Genomic DNA, 16,359 nt, shown 5'->3' on the forward strand with positions numbered 1-16,359 from the left:
CATTGGCCTTTTCAGCCATCAGTGCGCTTGCAGTAAGCGTGGGTAAAGCCCTTCCCAAATCTTCATTCGCGAAGCCAAGCCATGATGATGATGATGATGATGAAATTCTTATTCACGGAACCTGAGTAGCTGAAGCTAAGGAAGCAGTGAAGACCACCAGCTTAGTGAGCTGTTTGAGACTAGAACAAAAAGCTTTATCACCCATCGAGACCTCGTTCCTCAAGAGTCACAGTAGTTAAATAGACAGGACATGTAGAGTCTTAGCAATTTTGTTTCCACATCAAACGATGATGTGCTGTGGTTAGCGTGATGTAGTACTATTTGAAGCCTGGTGAAGATGCTGCTCTTTTGGAGGAAGCTGAGTCCATGGTCACTTAAGCTTCTGGCTTTTTTGCAAGGAAGTAGAAAAATCCGTTTCAGCTAAGGAAAATGCACTTGTTCTTTTGATGTCTTGGTAGATGTCACTCTTGGCTGTAGGAAGTTGATGCTCTGTGATCTCTCATTGTAGGAGAAAGATCTGAAGGCCTTGTTTGGTTTGTAATGAAGTAGCTCTGTTAAAACCTGCTTTAAAACATGTTTTTTTTTACTTGCCCTTCCTCTGAGCTGTGTTTTTTGTGATAGTGTATTATGTTATAGCTTATGAACTCCAAAACTAGTAATCTGTCAGAATTATTTTCTAATGTTCTGTTAGAAATACACACTTCGGTGCAGTGAGGGAGGAGGGTTCAAGACTGAAAACCCAGCAATAATAAAACAAAGGTAGCTGTCAAGTTTGTCAGTTCTTTGCTATTTGGAATTGCTGTAGTGTTAACAGAGGTCCATTATTTACATGAAAAATAGGTTGATGCTCTGTTCCATTCCAGGAGAAATCATGCTTTTGCTATTACAACTGCATCATAAATATTTTGAATCTTTGTTATACATACAGTAAACAATTTAACAATAAAATACTTTCTAAAACCTTTTAGTTGGACTGGATTTTCATGAATGTAAAAGCAAGATGGTGCTTTAAAACATTCCATGTACCCATTTAAATTTCTGGAAGTAGACAGCACTGCTGAGGTTGGATTGGGGGAAGTATAAGAATATTTGAAATGTAATTTCTGATTCACTTTCAATCCACACATCCAAACTGCCTATATAGGACTATTTTCTCTGACGGTTTTTTCTACACAGTGTGACAAATAATCCTCCATAAACATTTTCAGCAGTATGAAGACAAAGTTAGTTATTTATCTGTGTAATTGAATGACACTTGGATGAATATTTTTGACCTTTAATGTGTCATGCTAGTATTTCTGAGACTCTTGGTGGTGTTTGGCATCTCAGCTGGTTTTGCTAATAGTAAAAACACTTAACAGTAGTTAGAATAAGAAGCTGAATTTCTGTGTATTTCTGGAGTGCTGCTTCCATTATGTGCACGTTATCCGAACATCCAAATATCTATTCAAGGCAGATTTCCAGTAACGCTTAGATTTGTTGCTTATATGAGGCTACGTTCTGCTAGGCCTAATTCCTTGCAGAGACCGTGAGCTGTCCTATGGAAATAAGCTCAGTATACACTATATGTTTACCACTTTGATCTGTTAGCTGCTAGTATATCAGGGGAGGTGTTGTTTTTTGTTTGTTTTTTTTTCTTTTTAATTTTATAGGTCCTGCCATCCTTGTTGATTTTTCGCTATTGGATTTGATGAAATAATTCAAAGACCAGTTTGTATTTTCTGTCATGAAAGACAATGGTAAACAAAAGCTGTCCTGCAGTGTTTAGAGAGCAGGTTTACTAAAGACTGGACTACACGCGGTTGGACCTAAACTTGAGACACTTTGTCTTTTCTTAATCCAGCCAAACAAAAACTAAACGTGAAAGGTTCACTAAGGGTGGAGGGGATTTCAGTCTGTGGGATGAAAACATGTGAAAACATTGTAGCTGCGTTTCAGGAAGCCTGAAGATTTTTAATGAAATCCAGTACTTGTCACATTGTTTCATCAGTGCTCAAGCTGCCTAATCGCAACTGCGTCGATATTTTCTCCTGTGACAACAGAGAATTTACACAGGTATAAGTAGGTTTTTTACTTTGTTTTTCTTTTTCCTCGATAATGAGGCAGTGAGGTGATGTCTGTAATGTGAACAAAAATAAGTATAGTTGGGCATCTGAAAGCTCAGTCATTGGAAAAAAAAATAGCATCAGCATTGCAGGGAATCAAGACACTGTCCTAGTTTGAGTTAGTGGACAGGACAAGTGACCCTAAACTGACCAACAAGGAGTTCCATCCCATATACATCATACTCGGTATAAAGCTGAGGGTCTTGCCTCCTCTTGCTCTCTTCTTCAATAGCCGGTGTCTGAGGAGGACTCTGTCCATTCTGCCTTCAATCCCAATCCGAGCATCCCGGAATCCAGTTCCAGAATTGAGCTCCTGCATCTGCATCTGGTTCCCATCTGCTGCTGAGCCCAGCCTTTGCCTTCGCCAGTGTCTGCCCACAGCACCAGTGGTGATGGTGACGCGGTTGCCATCGCAGGGGTTGGGTTTGGTGTTGTATATGTTTGTATATATTTCATTTGATTATTATTATTATTCTCATTAAAGTAGTTTTAGTTTTCTTTTCCAATCCGTAATTCTCTTTGCCCTCTTTGGGAAAGGGGGTAATAGAGAATATCTGTCATTTGTCTGGAGTCGGCCCAGCTCTAACCCTTGACATATTTATTGGCACCCAACATGGGGCATGATAAGGAGCTCTGATTAATTGCCACGGTAGTTCAAATTCCAGCTTGCTCAGCTGAGTGTGTATCAGACTTTTTCTCTTGAGTCTTTAAGGATTGGAAATTCAAACGGACTGTTTACATCATGTTGTAGAATGTTCAGGTGAATTATTTTCCTTTTTATAGCCAGTATGAAGTCATAGGTCTTTTTACATGCACAGCTTAAGAGACAGCTGAGTTTCTGCTGCTTGCCTTGTTCCTTAAGCAATTTCCATTTTAGTCTTTTTTTACAGCATAATTGTAATAAAATGCGTTAAGTTCAGTGTTTTCTGCCCAATAAGTATCTGAATAAATCTGTAAAAAACCAGCCAATGAGAAAAACTTTTTGATACTGTGCTTTATGGACTATAGCAAATCTAAACATCTTTATTTGACCATATCAAATCTGATGGACAAGGATATAGAAGATACATCAGTATTTGATAATTCATATGATGCGAAAGAGAACTTGCAGGAATACTAGTCAGTAATGTTGGGACACAGCAGATGCTCATCACGTCTGAGTTTAGTGGAAGAAAATCTTCAGAGAGATGGCGTTATTGATGTCTTGGAACACCAAATTTCATTAAAAATCACGTTTTTTCAGTCATAATTCTTTTAATCCTTACAGCAGACAGGCTTCTAATGTAGAGATGATGAATTATCAAGTTGTTAATTTTTTTTTTCTTTAACCTGGCCAGGAGTTAATTTCCCTGCTTCATACAATCTTTTTATGTTTGAAATACTCATGCTGGAATATCAATGATAAAGGAATGATGTGGCCTTTAATATGCAGTGTCTTTGTTCAGACTGGTTTTGTTTTCAGGGTGACTAGTGAGCATGCAGTGGGGTTTTGAGTCTTGATATAGTGATAGTGATTTCTTTAAGCTTCAGTGAAGTTTGATACAGACATCAGTAGAGGCTTTGTTACTCTTTCTTCCCTGGATGAAATTATTTTGGCTTTAGGCATTTACGAGCTGAATTCAGGAATTACACTACTGTTTTGTCTCTTAGTTGGGAGATCCTGAAATAGGATCAAATACTTTGCTTGTGTAAACCATTGTGGTGTTATTTGTATTTTCATACAAGGACCAAATGTTCAAGCTGATACAAATTAATCACAAATTACCTTGTCTTCTAGACTGTGTTTCCGTTAGCAATAAAATGATTCTGCATCTCAACGATCCTCAGAAAGAGGGTAATAATGTACATAGTTGTAAATATTTACTTTTGCTTTTTAACAAGCTGTTTAATGTATTCCTGCAGCTGGGAACACTTGGCAGCAAAGTCAACAACTTGAACTTCCCTGGTGAAACAACATTAAAGCTTCTAATTCATTAGTTCTAATCAAACAGGCCTTGGAGTTGTTTTCCGGAAGAGTTAACATGAAAAAAATCTTCCCATTGGACGAACAAGATAAGGAGGGTGTATCTCATAGTACAGGTGTCTGATACTATGTCTTTCAAGAAACATTCTTTTTTGTTTGTTTGTTTCTAACTAGGGCATTTTTTTTTTTTATAGAAGGATATAAATTGGTTTTGTACCTTTTCTGTAATGTGTGCTATAGCTGTATAGAGGAAGCTGTCGGTGTTCAGAATGCTAAACGTGTGCATGTTGCACTGCATAGCTATTGAAAACATTGCTGTGGCAATAACGCTTAGCTTTGCAGGCCTTTTGAAAGCTTACTATTGACACTGAGTTTATGTATTTACCTTTGTGGGAATGTTGGGATTTATTACAAGGTTCTTCAATAATCTATTAAGGGGAAAAATAATATGAAACTCTTGTCGGTCTTGAAAATACTGACACTTTTATATAATGTATATATCTGTAAAACTCTACTTCATAATAAACTAATATATTATAACCTCTAAAAGGCTGTGTTGATATAATTTTCCTTGATTCTGCTGCCTCTGACATTTTTCAGGATGCTGCTGGCAAGTACTTGAGTTAAGCAGATACAGTTAAGAGGAGTCTTAGTTGCAAGTTCTTATTCAGCCTACAATTTTGGTCACATTTGGACTCACCTCAGGGCCAGCAGTTTACCAGGAAGCTTTACCCTCGATATGCTGTGTTCAACCTAGCAAGTTAAGGCAAATTTCACTGCTCAATACTGAAGCATAAATACTATGATTCCGTTTCATTAACTGCTACTTGTATGGATAGATATTTGGTTTGTGAGCCAGGCCTTTAATTTTTTTTTTCAGTGTATTTTAAAGTACGTTGGAGCAGACCTAATGACAAGACCCAGATTTATCTTTTTTTAAGCGTACATACACACATTATATAAAGTGATGAGCCAAGGCTGAGAAGGAATAGAATGCTTCTCAGATACATGCACACAAACTTGACACAAGGACAGACAGTACTGTACTTGAAAAACAGAAAAGCAGCTTTTAATGTTGACTATTTTATTGCTTTAAAAAATTCAGAAAGTATCAAGTTATCCTTGAGTTGCATTACTCATTGGTTATCTTCCTTACAAAGTAGGCTAATGTAGTGTATTCTGTGCCAATTTATTATATTTAAAGCAAAACAGTTTGCTAGAAGTCACTTCCAGATGACTTTAGGCTGTTGTGCTCATTACATTTTAAGAAAAAGAATCTTATTTTTCTTGTTCATGGATTACCTGTTCATATATAACTTCTTTGCAGACTTTTTCTTCAGACTTGTTTAACGTTTTGACCTTCAGATTTGAATATCTGTTAGTCACAGTTGAGTATTTTTGCTTGTTGTAGAAATCTCTAGGTGATACATATTTTTGAGTTAGTTATAACAGTTAATGTAAGTAAGTGCTCCTTTATGTGTTCTGTTGCACCTTACATGTACACCGTAAAGACAAGTCTGAGGGTTTTTTCCTTAACATTCATCTCTTGCTATGTATCAGTCTCAGTACCTGTGTGGTGGTACTTCTGGCGGTTCAGGGAAGTACTTTGATGTGCATCCACACCTTCAATATTCACCTGCCATTTGTAGATTAAGGATCTGTGCTGTGTTACACTCTTGCAGCACCGTTAAATGAACATTAGAAAAAACAGCTGCTGAAAATCGTTGCAGTGCTGTAAGTGCTTGTGCTTTTATTTCTTGCTTGAATTGCTTGGGAGACTTTTCCTGTGCGAGGGAACAGAAAAGATGACTGAGAAGGTTCCTTATAGCTCTATTCTGAAATTACTGGATCAGGATTTTAACGTGAGATACTAGTATATCCTTACACATCAGGAAGCATTTGTGGTTTCTTGTCTTCTGTCTGCATCTATTGTTGTAATCTGTCTGATTCTCCATTTTGCTGAGCATAATCACCCCTATGTGAGATTTCAGGCCAGAGAAACAGACTTGTGGCACTTGTTCCAGAGTCACAACTATTTTAACATTTTTTGTGCAGGTGTGGACAGTGATCAAGCTGAAAAATGCAGAGCCCCTCACTATTCAAGAAGAGCCTTTGCCATTCTTTTTCTGTTTCAAGTTATGTGAGCAGACATGTGTATGCTGTTGAAGGGACAGATAGGAATAATCTTTGCCTAGCAAATCAAGATTGTGGAATGCTTTTATCTTCAGCCCTAAGCCTTGCGGGATTCAACTGTCTGTTTGAGCCTGATTTTTAGCTTACGGCAAAGCCACAAGGCCAAAGGAAATTAAAAAGTTTTTTTTCTATCACTTCTGAAAAGAAATTAAAGGAGAGAGCTCACAGTGCTTTTCAGGCTGTGTGAACAAAGCGTTGCTGTTACACGCTTACTAATGCTTTCATTTCTAAAGCCGCAAGAAATTTTTCTTTTCAAAAGTGGAAGTGGAGTCCTTAAAATTATGGCAGTCTGTGCTACCTAATCTATTCTTCTACCATTTGCTCTGGTAGACTAGTTTAGTAATTTGAAAGCATGTAAGCAGAATTTTGCTCTGTCACTGCAAAGAGTTTTTTTACTCATTGATTTGGAATGTTGTGTAAGATTTTCCTGTCCTTTGTGTGTACTGCATCTTGCTTTGGAGCAAGGATGAGGACAGATCTCTTCCTGTGGGATATTTTTTCTTTCCTTGTTTGAGAGAGAGAACATAAAGCACTGCTATTTCCATGTAGTTTGTCTATGAGCCACAGTATTAAAGCTGGGTTTTGATGGATGAATGAAATAAACTACATCCTTACAAAAGACAACTCTGTTGTCAAAACTTGCCCTCTTTGTTGTTTTCATCATGGCTTGGCTTCGCGAATGAAGATCTGGGAAGGGCTTTTCCCACGCTCACTGCAAGCGATGAGTGCACCCTTCGGGCCTGCGCGGTGGATTTTTTGGGTGAGGCGCAGCGTGCGCGGAACTGGCTCCACCCTTTACCCCTGAGGTTCATCTGCCAGGGCCTAGCGAGCTTGGACGGTGACAGCAAAGTCCTTAGGTCATAGGTTTGTTTAGAGTGTCCTTCTCTTAGATGGATGCCTTACAGGGCTAAACGAGCTCCATCTGCCCGGGTTTGGAGTCAGAGTTGTCCTTCTCCTAGGATGGCTGCCCGAAGGCTAGTGAGCCCATCCTGCCCGTGGACACACTTTATCTGACCCTTCAGTTGAGACCTGTCAGGCTTGGGAGATCTTGGCAGGCCCCGGCCGCCCCGTGCCCAGGTCTGTGATGTCTGGAGGTAGAGCAGCGACTCTTTCACGGGCACCCCTTTGCCGTGGGGAAGGAGCTTGCGTGCCCTTGTGAGGTTGAGAGCTGTGCTGGTGGTGGCATTCATTGTTTTACTGACTAAATATAGGCATAGCTGTTAGAAAATGACATTTTAAACTGGCAATTTTGTACTTAGCATTTTTAAAAATAATAGATTGTCTTGGAACAGCACACTGGACTTCTAATATTTGAAAAGTTAGTTTAACAATATGTAAACCTGCAGAATGTGATTGTGGTCATTTTCTTCAAAACATTCAGCAGCTTTATAGTTTTCTGAATATTGCCCAAGTGCTTAATGTGCTTAACAAAAGAAGAGCTTATGAAGAATTTTCCATATGTGATATGCACCAAGGTGATCTCCCGTAGAACACAGCCTATATTCTTTAGTGAGTATGGGAAGCTGTTACCTTTCCGCTGTTCCTTTCATATCATTGTAGTACCAGTCCTGGTGGGGAGGAGTTGCTTAATCTGGGGATGGCTGTTGAAGAAATGCCAATGGAATGATGTTTTGAGAAGTAGCATGTTCCGTTGGGCTGGTCTGAAAGGTGTGTGGGGACAGGATGTCGCAGCTGAGCGGATATTGTGGTAGAAGTAGGTGTGCCCTTTGGTGTTGTCCCATATGCTCCTTCAGTTGGAGCACTACTTTTGATTTAGATATTATCAGATCTAAAGAGCTTGTGTACTGTAACTAAGGAAGAAATACTAAGCATTTGTAGTTACAGAAGATTATAAGAAGATACTCTGCATAGAGGGGAAGGGTAGGGGAGTGGGCATGTTCTTTGGTTGGTAGGGATATTCGAATGTCTATATATAGGGTGGAAAAAAAGAGATATAAAATACAGAAATGGCTTGTGACGTGACTTAGAGTGCTTTTGTTTACTGCCTTCTTTTTAATTTGCGACAACAGGTGAGACATGTGTGTGTTGGAGAAGTGAATGTGCATCTGAGAGGAAAAAAAACCAACAGAACAAACAGACCCCCAATAAACCAAACAATCCCAAAACCTTCAACAAGAAAAGTAGTCCTAGTTAAAACACTTTCTTCGTGTTAATTTTGACATTTTAGTTTTAACTGCTGTTGAGTTTTGTTATTAATACAATAATCTCTAAACTGTTTTTGTACAGTATTGCTCTGCTGAAAATTTTTGCAGGCAAAGGAATACCATATTTTGCTCTCAAATGAAGAGGAAGTCCGGTTTTCTTGCATGTGCTGATTTTTGTTCTTTTTGTTGCTTTGGATGTTAAATTAGTAGTTGATTTGGAGTAACCTGATCTGTTGGACATTTATTAGTGAGTTAAGGTGTACCTTTCAAGCTAAGGACATTGTACTGAACCGTCATCAAGACATGTGAGATGTTCGTGAAAGTGAAGTAACAGGAAAGAAGCAGCTGAGAAAATTTCACATAGCTTTATCCCTGTTCCCTGATACTCTTTTCTGTCCTCCCCATCCCCAAATTCTCTTTTCTGGCATTTTTTGCTGGGTGGGAGGAACAGGATGGAAAGGGATTCCCCAAAGCCACAGTTTAAGTAAGGGGTGTATTCAGTTTCTGTCTTGGGTGCAGATGTATTTGGGCAGCAGCCAGGTGGACAGGGTCCCGTTTCTACTGGCACTACCTCCACTGGATCCGCCTGCCTTCTTCCTCACCCTGCCCCAACTCTGCCGAACATGGTGTAAGAGCAGCTGCAGTTGCTGCATCAGCCTGACAAGCAGGACTGTGTTTTGCCTCCCTAAAGGGCCCTAAATGCTCTGGTGAAGGCAAGACAATCACGACAATGGCCTGGGCACGGTGAGGGAGGAAAAAAGGTGACTTTTCTAGTGGTTTGTGTCAACAGGCAGTACATGGGCTGCAGGGATGACCAGCAACCTCTTGTGCATGGGCCTTCCAGCAGTTACAGCTAGTTTCAGGGAAGTAATTAGCTGTTGAAGGATGCTGGGAACATTTGTTGGAACTGAAGCATAAGGAGTGTGAGAGAGTGGGCTGGATGAGGTTTTTAACTAATTTGCTTGTAACCTGGTGTGCCCATGTTTTTTTCTGTGTGGTAGTTTTGGACTAGTTACAGTTGGGAAACATGTGATGGGTTTTAGATGTTATAGGCGTTTAGGACAGGCCGTATTAAAGGCGTGTGTGGATATTTCTGTATGTCCACTCACAGACATGTATACATATGTAAGCATGTTCTGCCATCCCAACAGAATTCTGCCCTTGGCCTCTGCAGCTTTCAGAGGCATGCTGGAAGACTGCTAATGTCGCAATTTAAAATTACTTAGCTTACTCCAAAATACAAACAGAAAGTGTGGTAGATGTCTCTTCAGCTCCACAAATGACAGAAAAACAGGACTATAGGCTGCTGGAAATGAAGGTCATGACCTTCGTGAAAAAAGTCAGAGGCCAATGAAAATGTGAGGTCCAAGACGTGTATGTGGAACCTTAAGATTAAAAAGTTTCAAGCAGTTTTTGCCACTCCAGCTCACTTGTTTTTGTGCTTCTCCCCACTCTTGCACCAGCACAACTGTCTGCAGCAATATTACGAACTCGTTAAGTCAGCTGACCTGCTTTAAGTTATTCGTGTCTCTCTCTTGATCTGGTTTAGACAGTGCAGTGACTGAATGTCTAACCATAACCAGAGGATAGAAATTATATTGGCATGGTACCTCTCAACCTGCGAAAGGTGCGCCACCAAAGCAGGTGCAGAAAAAAGTGTTCCTGTCCCTCAAATAACAGTTATTTACTGTTATGAGGTGCCAGAAGATTTAATTATTAAAAGGAGATAAGGTCTAAGAAGGGTTGAGAATGAGTCACTCAGAGCTAAGTAAGGATTGTTTCAAATCCAAATTCAGTATTTTTTCATGTAAAACCACTTTATTCATGTCCTTCCTTCCTTCATTCCCCCCCTCCAAAAAAAACCCCAAAACCTCAAAACAACCAACCCAAACCAAAACCTACTGAAGGTTTTAGAGTCTGCAGGCCTGGTCTGGATTTGACAGTTTGAGGCATAACACTGTAGACTGAATAGATTTGAATAAATGACTTCAGAAATAGATTTTGACTGAAATCTGCAAATTTAATTAAAACTCACCACTGGTAGATTAATTTTTGATTTAAACATGATTTAAAACTATATTAAACCACGTGTTGATGTATCATGCAGCAAAAATGTTCCTTTCGGTTTATTTTCTGTCTCAGATGAGATTTTATGAGGATAAGCATGGCTTAAAGTGCTGTATAGCTAATGAGAGGCATTTGAAAGAAAATCCATCGAGATGCGCGGAGTGTGTTGCATCACTGCAGAGAAGGGAGATCATGACCGAGTTCATTTGTATGGGCTATAATGGAAAGTGTCAGCTTATCTTTAAACACATGTGGGACAGCTATGCTGGTAATTCTTTGGGTGTGAAATGAGTGTTTGACACCTCAAGACCATCTACATGCATGAGGAAAACATCACGGTTGTGCTTGCCACTGTTCTACCTACTGCTGTTTTGATTGAAAGTTTGCTGTATGCTGTGAAAGGAACTCCTGTGGGACTGTTTCTGACAAATACATGTCTAATTTTGTTGATAGTAGTAACAAAGATGTTACACAAAGGATGTTTTCTATCCTAATTATTTAATTACACATATGGTCTCGCAGTAGAGCTGTAACTTATAATAGAGGAGTTTTGGGTTGCAGTGAGACATTGCAACAGTTTCTTTATAGGTATATTACTCGTAGATTGGATGGAATAAATATTCAAGAAATTTGGAGGAAAATACTCTTTGCTTTAGCAGGAAATATTTTGAATCAAAGCTGAGCCTCGTTTTGCAGTAGCCTCTTCTCCTGCGTACTGTAAGAACAAATAACTGCTGTAGCATCATTGCCTTTTTCTGACTATTATTAATGATATTCCTTACAGAAATAGTGTTCAGGGACCATATTTGACTGGGGTCTTGTGATGTGCTTTGTGCACAGATATGTGGCACAAAAGGGGAATTTATCATTCTAAGTGGGTCTTTTTTTGTGGGGTTTTTGGGGAGGATATGTGTGTGTGTTCGTATGTGATGATTTTTAAAATAGTCTCATTTATACTTTGGATATTGTATGTTTCAATAAAATCAGATACTAGCTGTCATTAACAAACTTCTATTTGTTTTTGTTTCTACAGGAGATGATAACAGAGTCCGCTCCATTACGCTGCAGGAAGCTTAGCAATCCTGACATCTTTGCATCTGCTGGGAAAACCAAGATCCATCGTCAGCTGAGTCAAGATGACTGCAAGCTACGAAGAGGTAGTGTGGCGAGTTCTTTGTCAGGTATGCCATCTGGTAAAGACTGTGTGGCAATTCATTAGTATTAAAGGTGCAGTATCACCGGTTGGCATAACAGTTGTACTACGAGATACTGATACGTTGTTTCTTTAAAAACTAGAGGTCACCTCTTGTTGGGAGGGCATACTAAATGTTATGTGAGAGAAAGATGCAAAATGGAAGTTTAGTAGGAAAGAATGAAAAAGAGAGACTGCGTGTGGAGTGAAAGTCTGTGTATTGCCCAGAGTGAAAAGTTAGAAGCTTAGACTTAATGTGCAAAGTTAAAAAGTGAACAGTGGAACTTCAGGCCACACAGTGATGCATTCTTACCTCTCTGAAGGTCAGCACTGATTGTAAGCTTCCCTACTTTGCCATATTGTTTCTTACTGGGGAGCTGACTTTATATCAGGTTCAGGTTATTATTAACTTTATTTTTGGCTTCAAAGGCACTGTAGGTATTTTACTTGGTTTTTCAAAGTAAAAATTGTGCTTCCTAACTAGATGTTTTTTCAGTTTTTTTTTTTCTTCCTGGTGTTTTCTTGGGGTTTTTCTGTCAGAGAATTGAGTTTGTCAGCTGTAGAACCATGAAGCAAGCATTGTCTAGTAGTTAGCCAAACATCAGAGGACCAAGCTCAGTGGTTTTCTTTCCAAAGACTTCCTGTGTGGGCTAGGGGATGGTTTCACAATTGTTTAAAGCTGGTATCAAAGTCTGATGGTGGCATGAGAACATACAGAGCTGCATGATCAGTCTAGAATGAAATAGCTGATCTGCCTGAATGCCGCTGTTGTGCTGTAGGGTTCTTGCAGCCCATGTCCTCCCTAATTTTTAGGCTGAGTGTTTGCCCTTTTGTGTTAGTGCAAGCACAAGAAGAGTTGGAAACTCTTGGGAGGGGAAGAGGAGGAGGATGAAACAACTCAATTTGGCAGTAGCATAGGTTTGACTTAAGTGATTGTGAAAATACATCTGATTCTTGACCTGCTTTTATCAGGGGAAGATAGATAAATGTTTTAATATTTGAGGTGCTAGGTGTAATAGAATTAACTAAGCAGTAAAGTATGTATGTTTTATTTTGGCTTGGCCTTCTCTTAAATGTTTTACTTGTAATAAGTGTCTTGTTTCCGAAAAATGGAAACATCTATAATGTTTTGCACTCATCTGAGTTTGTTCTCTAAGGTAGTTTAATTGCTAGAGAACAGAAGTTTATTAACTACACAGTTGTTGGCCGATTGTAAGCAAAGAAAAGTAAATAGGTGGAAGCAGGAAAACTGGAGAAGTTCTGTTTCTTTTTCACAAATAATTTTTCTCTTTGGAGATAGCATTCTTGTAAATTTATGTTCTGAAATTATAATATTCTCCAGAACTTCTTGATTCATCTTAATGACTTTTCTATGTGCTATAGCCTGATACAGGAAAAGAACCCTGACAAAAACAGTTTGACCCAACTGGATAAAGAAAATGTAGATATTTAGTTACATATTTCAAATGTGGGTGTTTGGAATGTATGTAGTTCTCGAGGCGTGACAGGAAAAGGCTTTAGCTTCAAACTCCATCCTGAAAATAATTCCATCTTATTTTTGCAGCAGAAACAAATAAGCTTAAAGAGTATAGATGATTGTGCATGCAAACTGGTTGGCTGAGATTTGACTCTTGATGGAATTGTGTTTTCCTCAATTCAGATTTTGTGGAACTAAAAGGAGATGTTGATAACTATGTATTAGGGAGATTTATATAGTTATTCTTGCTCTCAAGCCCTGGCATTTTGAACTGTTGGATAATTATATGATTTAAATTGCTGTTCTAGGGTATCTTCATCAGTGCTTTACTGAGATAAACACAGAATGTGCATTTCTGTAGTTTTAGACCTTTGCAGACAAGAGGAGTCATTATATTTACACATCATCTTGAAGATGAGCAAACCATGAAAATCAGGTCCACAGCTGTAAGCAGTTTGAGTGGGACTAGGAAAAATTCACTAACAGGCTGTGTCTCTGTTTGCTGGATAAATCTGAGCCTTCTCACCTCGCATACACTTTGACTCCTTCTATTAATTGCCCCGCTTTTCCCTCCCCCCCACCTCCCCCAGCATCATGGCCAATCACATTATGTGACAGTCTTCCAAATATTGTAGCTGCTTTTATGTAACAAATGTAATACATCCCATCTAATTCTAATGCAAAGTTGAATTGGTAAAATTGCTTGCTGCCTCTGAGGAAAAAAAAAAAGTATTTTTCTGCAGTATATTGATTTAAAACAGAGACTTCTTCCTGCCACTTGCTGCAACAAATGTGTTAGTCCCTTGTGACTCCTGTTGTAGTATCTGAGCATGTAATAATATGTTGAATATAATGATCTTCAGTATGCTTGGAAGGGGGTGTGTGTAATTTAGTCTCACAGTCCTATTAAGGAAAAGAGGTGTTATTCACTCCCATTTTGCAGATGGTGAAACTGAATTACAGAGGTTGACTGACCAAAGTTGCAGAGGAAGTCATCTGGAAGCTGATAATGGAACCCAGATTTACAGACTTTTTCACTGACATTTTTTTAACCACAAGACAATCTTTCTTCTCTTTTATGTACAATGTCATTCACAAAAAAAGAAAAGGAAACTGTCAAGCTTGATGGAGTCAAAATATGACCTACATTGACTGTGGTTCTTTCTCACTGTGGAAATTTACTGACTGACATTTTTCAAAAAGGAGTATTAGATTGACTAGAAAAAAACAAGTATTGAGCAGACTCTTTTAAATGGTTGCTGTATTTCCTGCAGTAACGTACAATGGGTGAACTCGTGGAGGTAGAAACTACTTTTCTCAGTGTTTGTGTATGTAGGATGGGAGGTTAGTGTCTGCATTAATCAATCAGACACAAGCTTTAGCTGTAGCTTTTACCTTGGGAAAGCTACAGAATGTTTTGCTGTTAAGATAATATGATACTGCTGAAGACTGATATTTTTTTAGACAGAAAATATCCACCCATGGTTAAAGGCAAAACAGTGTTTAAACATATGCTATATTCTGATCAGAGCCTCGTGAAATCTACTGCTGAACGATAGGAGAAAATAGGGGTGTCTAGGTGGCCAAGCTATTTAGAAGAGATAATATTTTACAACTATGAAGACTTGCATAAGAATTTTTAAAATTATATTTAAGATATTTTGCAACATTAACAATAAATTGTTTAATTGTTTAATACTGTGTGAAGTATAGAAGGGTATAAAGTGATAGAAGTCTTATGTTTCTGCAGCGTTTTGGATTTATGCATTACCTCATGATGTAAACTAGTTTTTTTGGAAGTATTTAGTTATGAAACATAACAAATTCACACGAAGTCTGCTCTTACAAGTTCTAACCTACCCAAACCTTTAAATTGCTTTTTTTTTTTCTTAAATGCTTTTTCTCCACATGCAGTATTTGTTTTCAGCATTGTATTTTGAACTTGCAAACTTGTTTGAAAACAAGCTGATGGTATTTTGGTTTTGTTTTTAAAGGAAAACAGCTACTTCCTTTATCAAATAGTGTCCACAGTGGAGTGGGACAGACGGTATGGCAGCCACCTGGAGATACCTCGAACCTGGTCCGCATGAGAAATCAATCTCTAGGACAATCTGCTCCTTCACTTACTGCTGGTTTGGTGAGTGAGTCTGGGAATCCTCATGATGATTTTGTTCTACAAATGAAGAGTGGTGTGATCTTGTGCTTTAGTTTTTACCTTGCTCTCCCTGCTCCTGCCTCAGTGAATGCAGCATTTTGTTCTTGTGGGCCTTTTTTAGGGTAGAGGGTGAATTAGGAGGAGAATATGCGCATCCCACTTTTGACAAAAAGCGGGAAAAAGATTTGTATGTGAAGAATAATTTCTTTTGAGGGATGTTTCTTCTCAGTGCTGCTTAAACTACCTGATACTTGAAAGAAAATATGTACTTCTACAGAGATGTAAGCATGGCAACTTGACCATTTAAAACAAGTTTAATGGGAAACAGCATTCTGAATAGCTACCTCTGCCTGTTTCCCTAGAGTATGGCTAGGGGGATGAAGCTCAAAGGGGTAACTGTCCAAGGAAGTGAAGAGCTGGAACTGACTGCATGGTTTCTGTCGAAAGGTTTTGGTAAAACATTCTGACGGATGTTGCATCTGTTAAATTAGCATTTTCTAAGACGAGAGCATTCTGTATAGGGGGGGCAGGAAATCAGATGGCTGATCAAGCGTGGATTGAAACCCAAAAGGAACATATGTTTTGTTTGTAGATGTTTCTTATTACGACTAAATCGCTAAAATCACCGAAGTGCAAGGGGAATTAAAATATAAGAGTAGGAAGACGTGGTAATGTGAGCAGTCATATATGCAACAGAAATTGTTGCTAAACAGTAGACTAAACCCAAAGCTAGAAACTTTTTCTGCTGAACTTCCACACAGTCGCCTGTATAACAAGTTTAACTCAAATGAGGAAATTTTGGCATGCCCTACTGTACGGAGCTGCAGGCAAGTGGGTAGATTTCTATTACAGCGATGACCCCTGAAGTAACAGGGTGTACCTGGATATAGCCCTTTGGGGGAATCCCACACAGTTTAGCACCACCAGGCTATGAAAAGAAACTGGAATCTTTAAAGTTCAAAAGCCATGCCTTTGCATTACCACCAATTTTGATTTCGCAATGAAGACTTTGTAATCTTAGCATTTTCAGACATGCTACTAT

General features: G+C 38.8%; 1 protein-coding gene across 1 annotated transcript in view; it reads left to right on the forward strand.

Moving 5' to 3' along the window:
- LOC104499587 (microtubule-associated serine/threonine-protein kinase 2-like) overlaps positions 1 to 15,299 on the forward strand; it is a gene marked incomplete at its 3' end in the record, with an annotated part of 19,028 nt that extends 3,729 nt beyond the window's left edge. The window contains exons 3-4 of the mRNA XM_010143115.1: positions 11,527 to 11,674; positions 15,157 to 15,299. Of these exons, the coding sequence (XP_010141417.1) occupies positions 11,527 to 11,674; positions 15,157 to 15,299 (291 nt within the window). The remainder of the gene's footprint in view (positions 1 to 11,526; positions 11,675 to 15,156) is intronic.
- Between the last annotated feature and the right edge of the window lie 1,060 nt (positions 15,300 to 16,359).

Source organism: Buceros rhinoceros, unplaced genomic scaffold, assembly GCF_000710305.1.
Source record: "Buceros rhinoceros silvestris isolate BGI_N320 unplaced genomic scaffold, ASM71030v1 scaffold29720, whole genome shotgun sequence".
NCBI classification, from domain to species: domain Eukaryota; kingdom Metazoa; phylum Chordata; class Aves; order Bucerotiformes; family Bucerotidae; genus Buceros; species Buceros rhinoceros.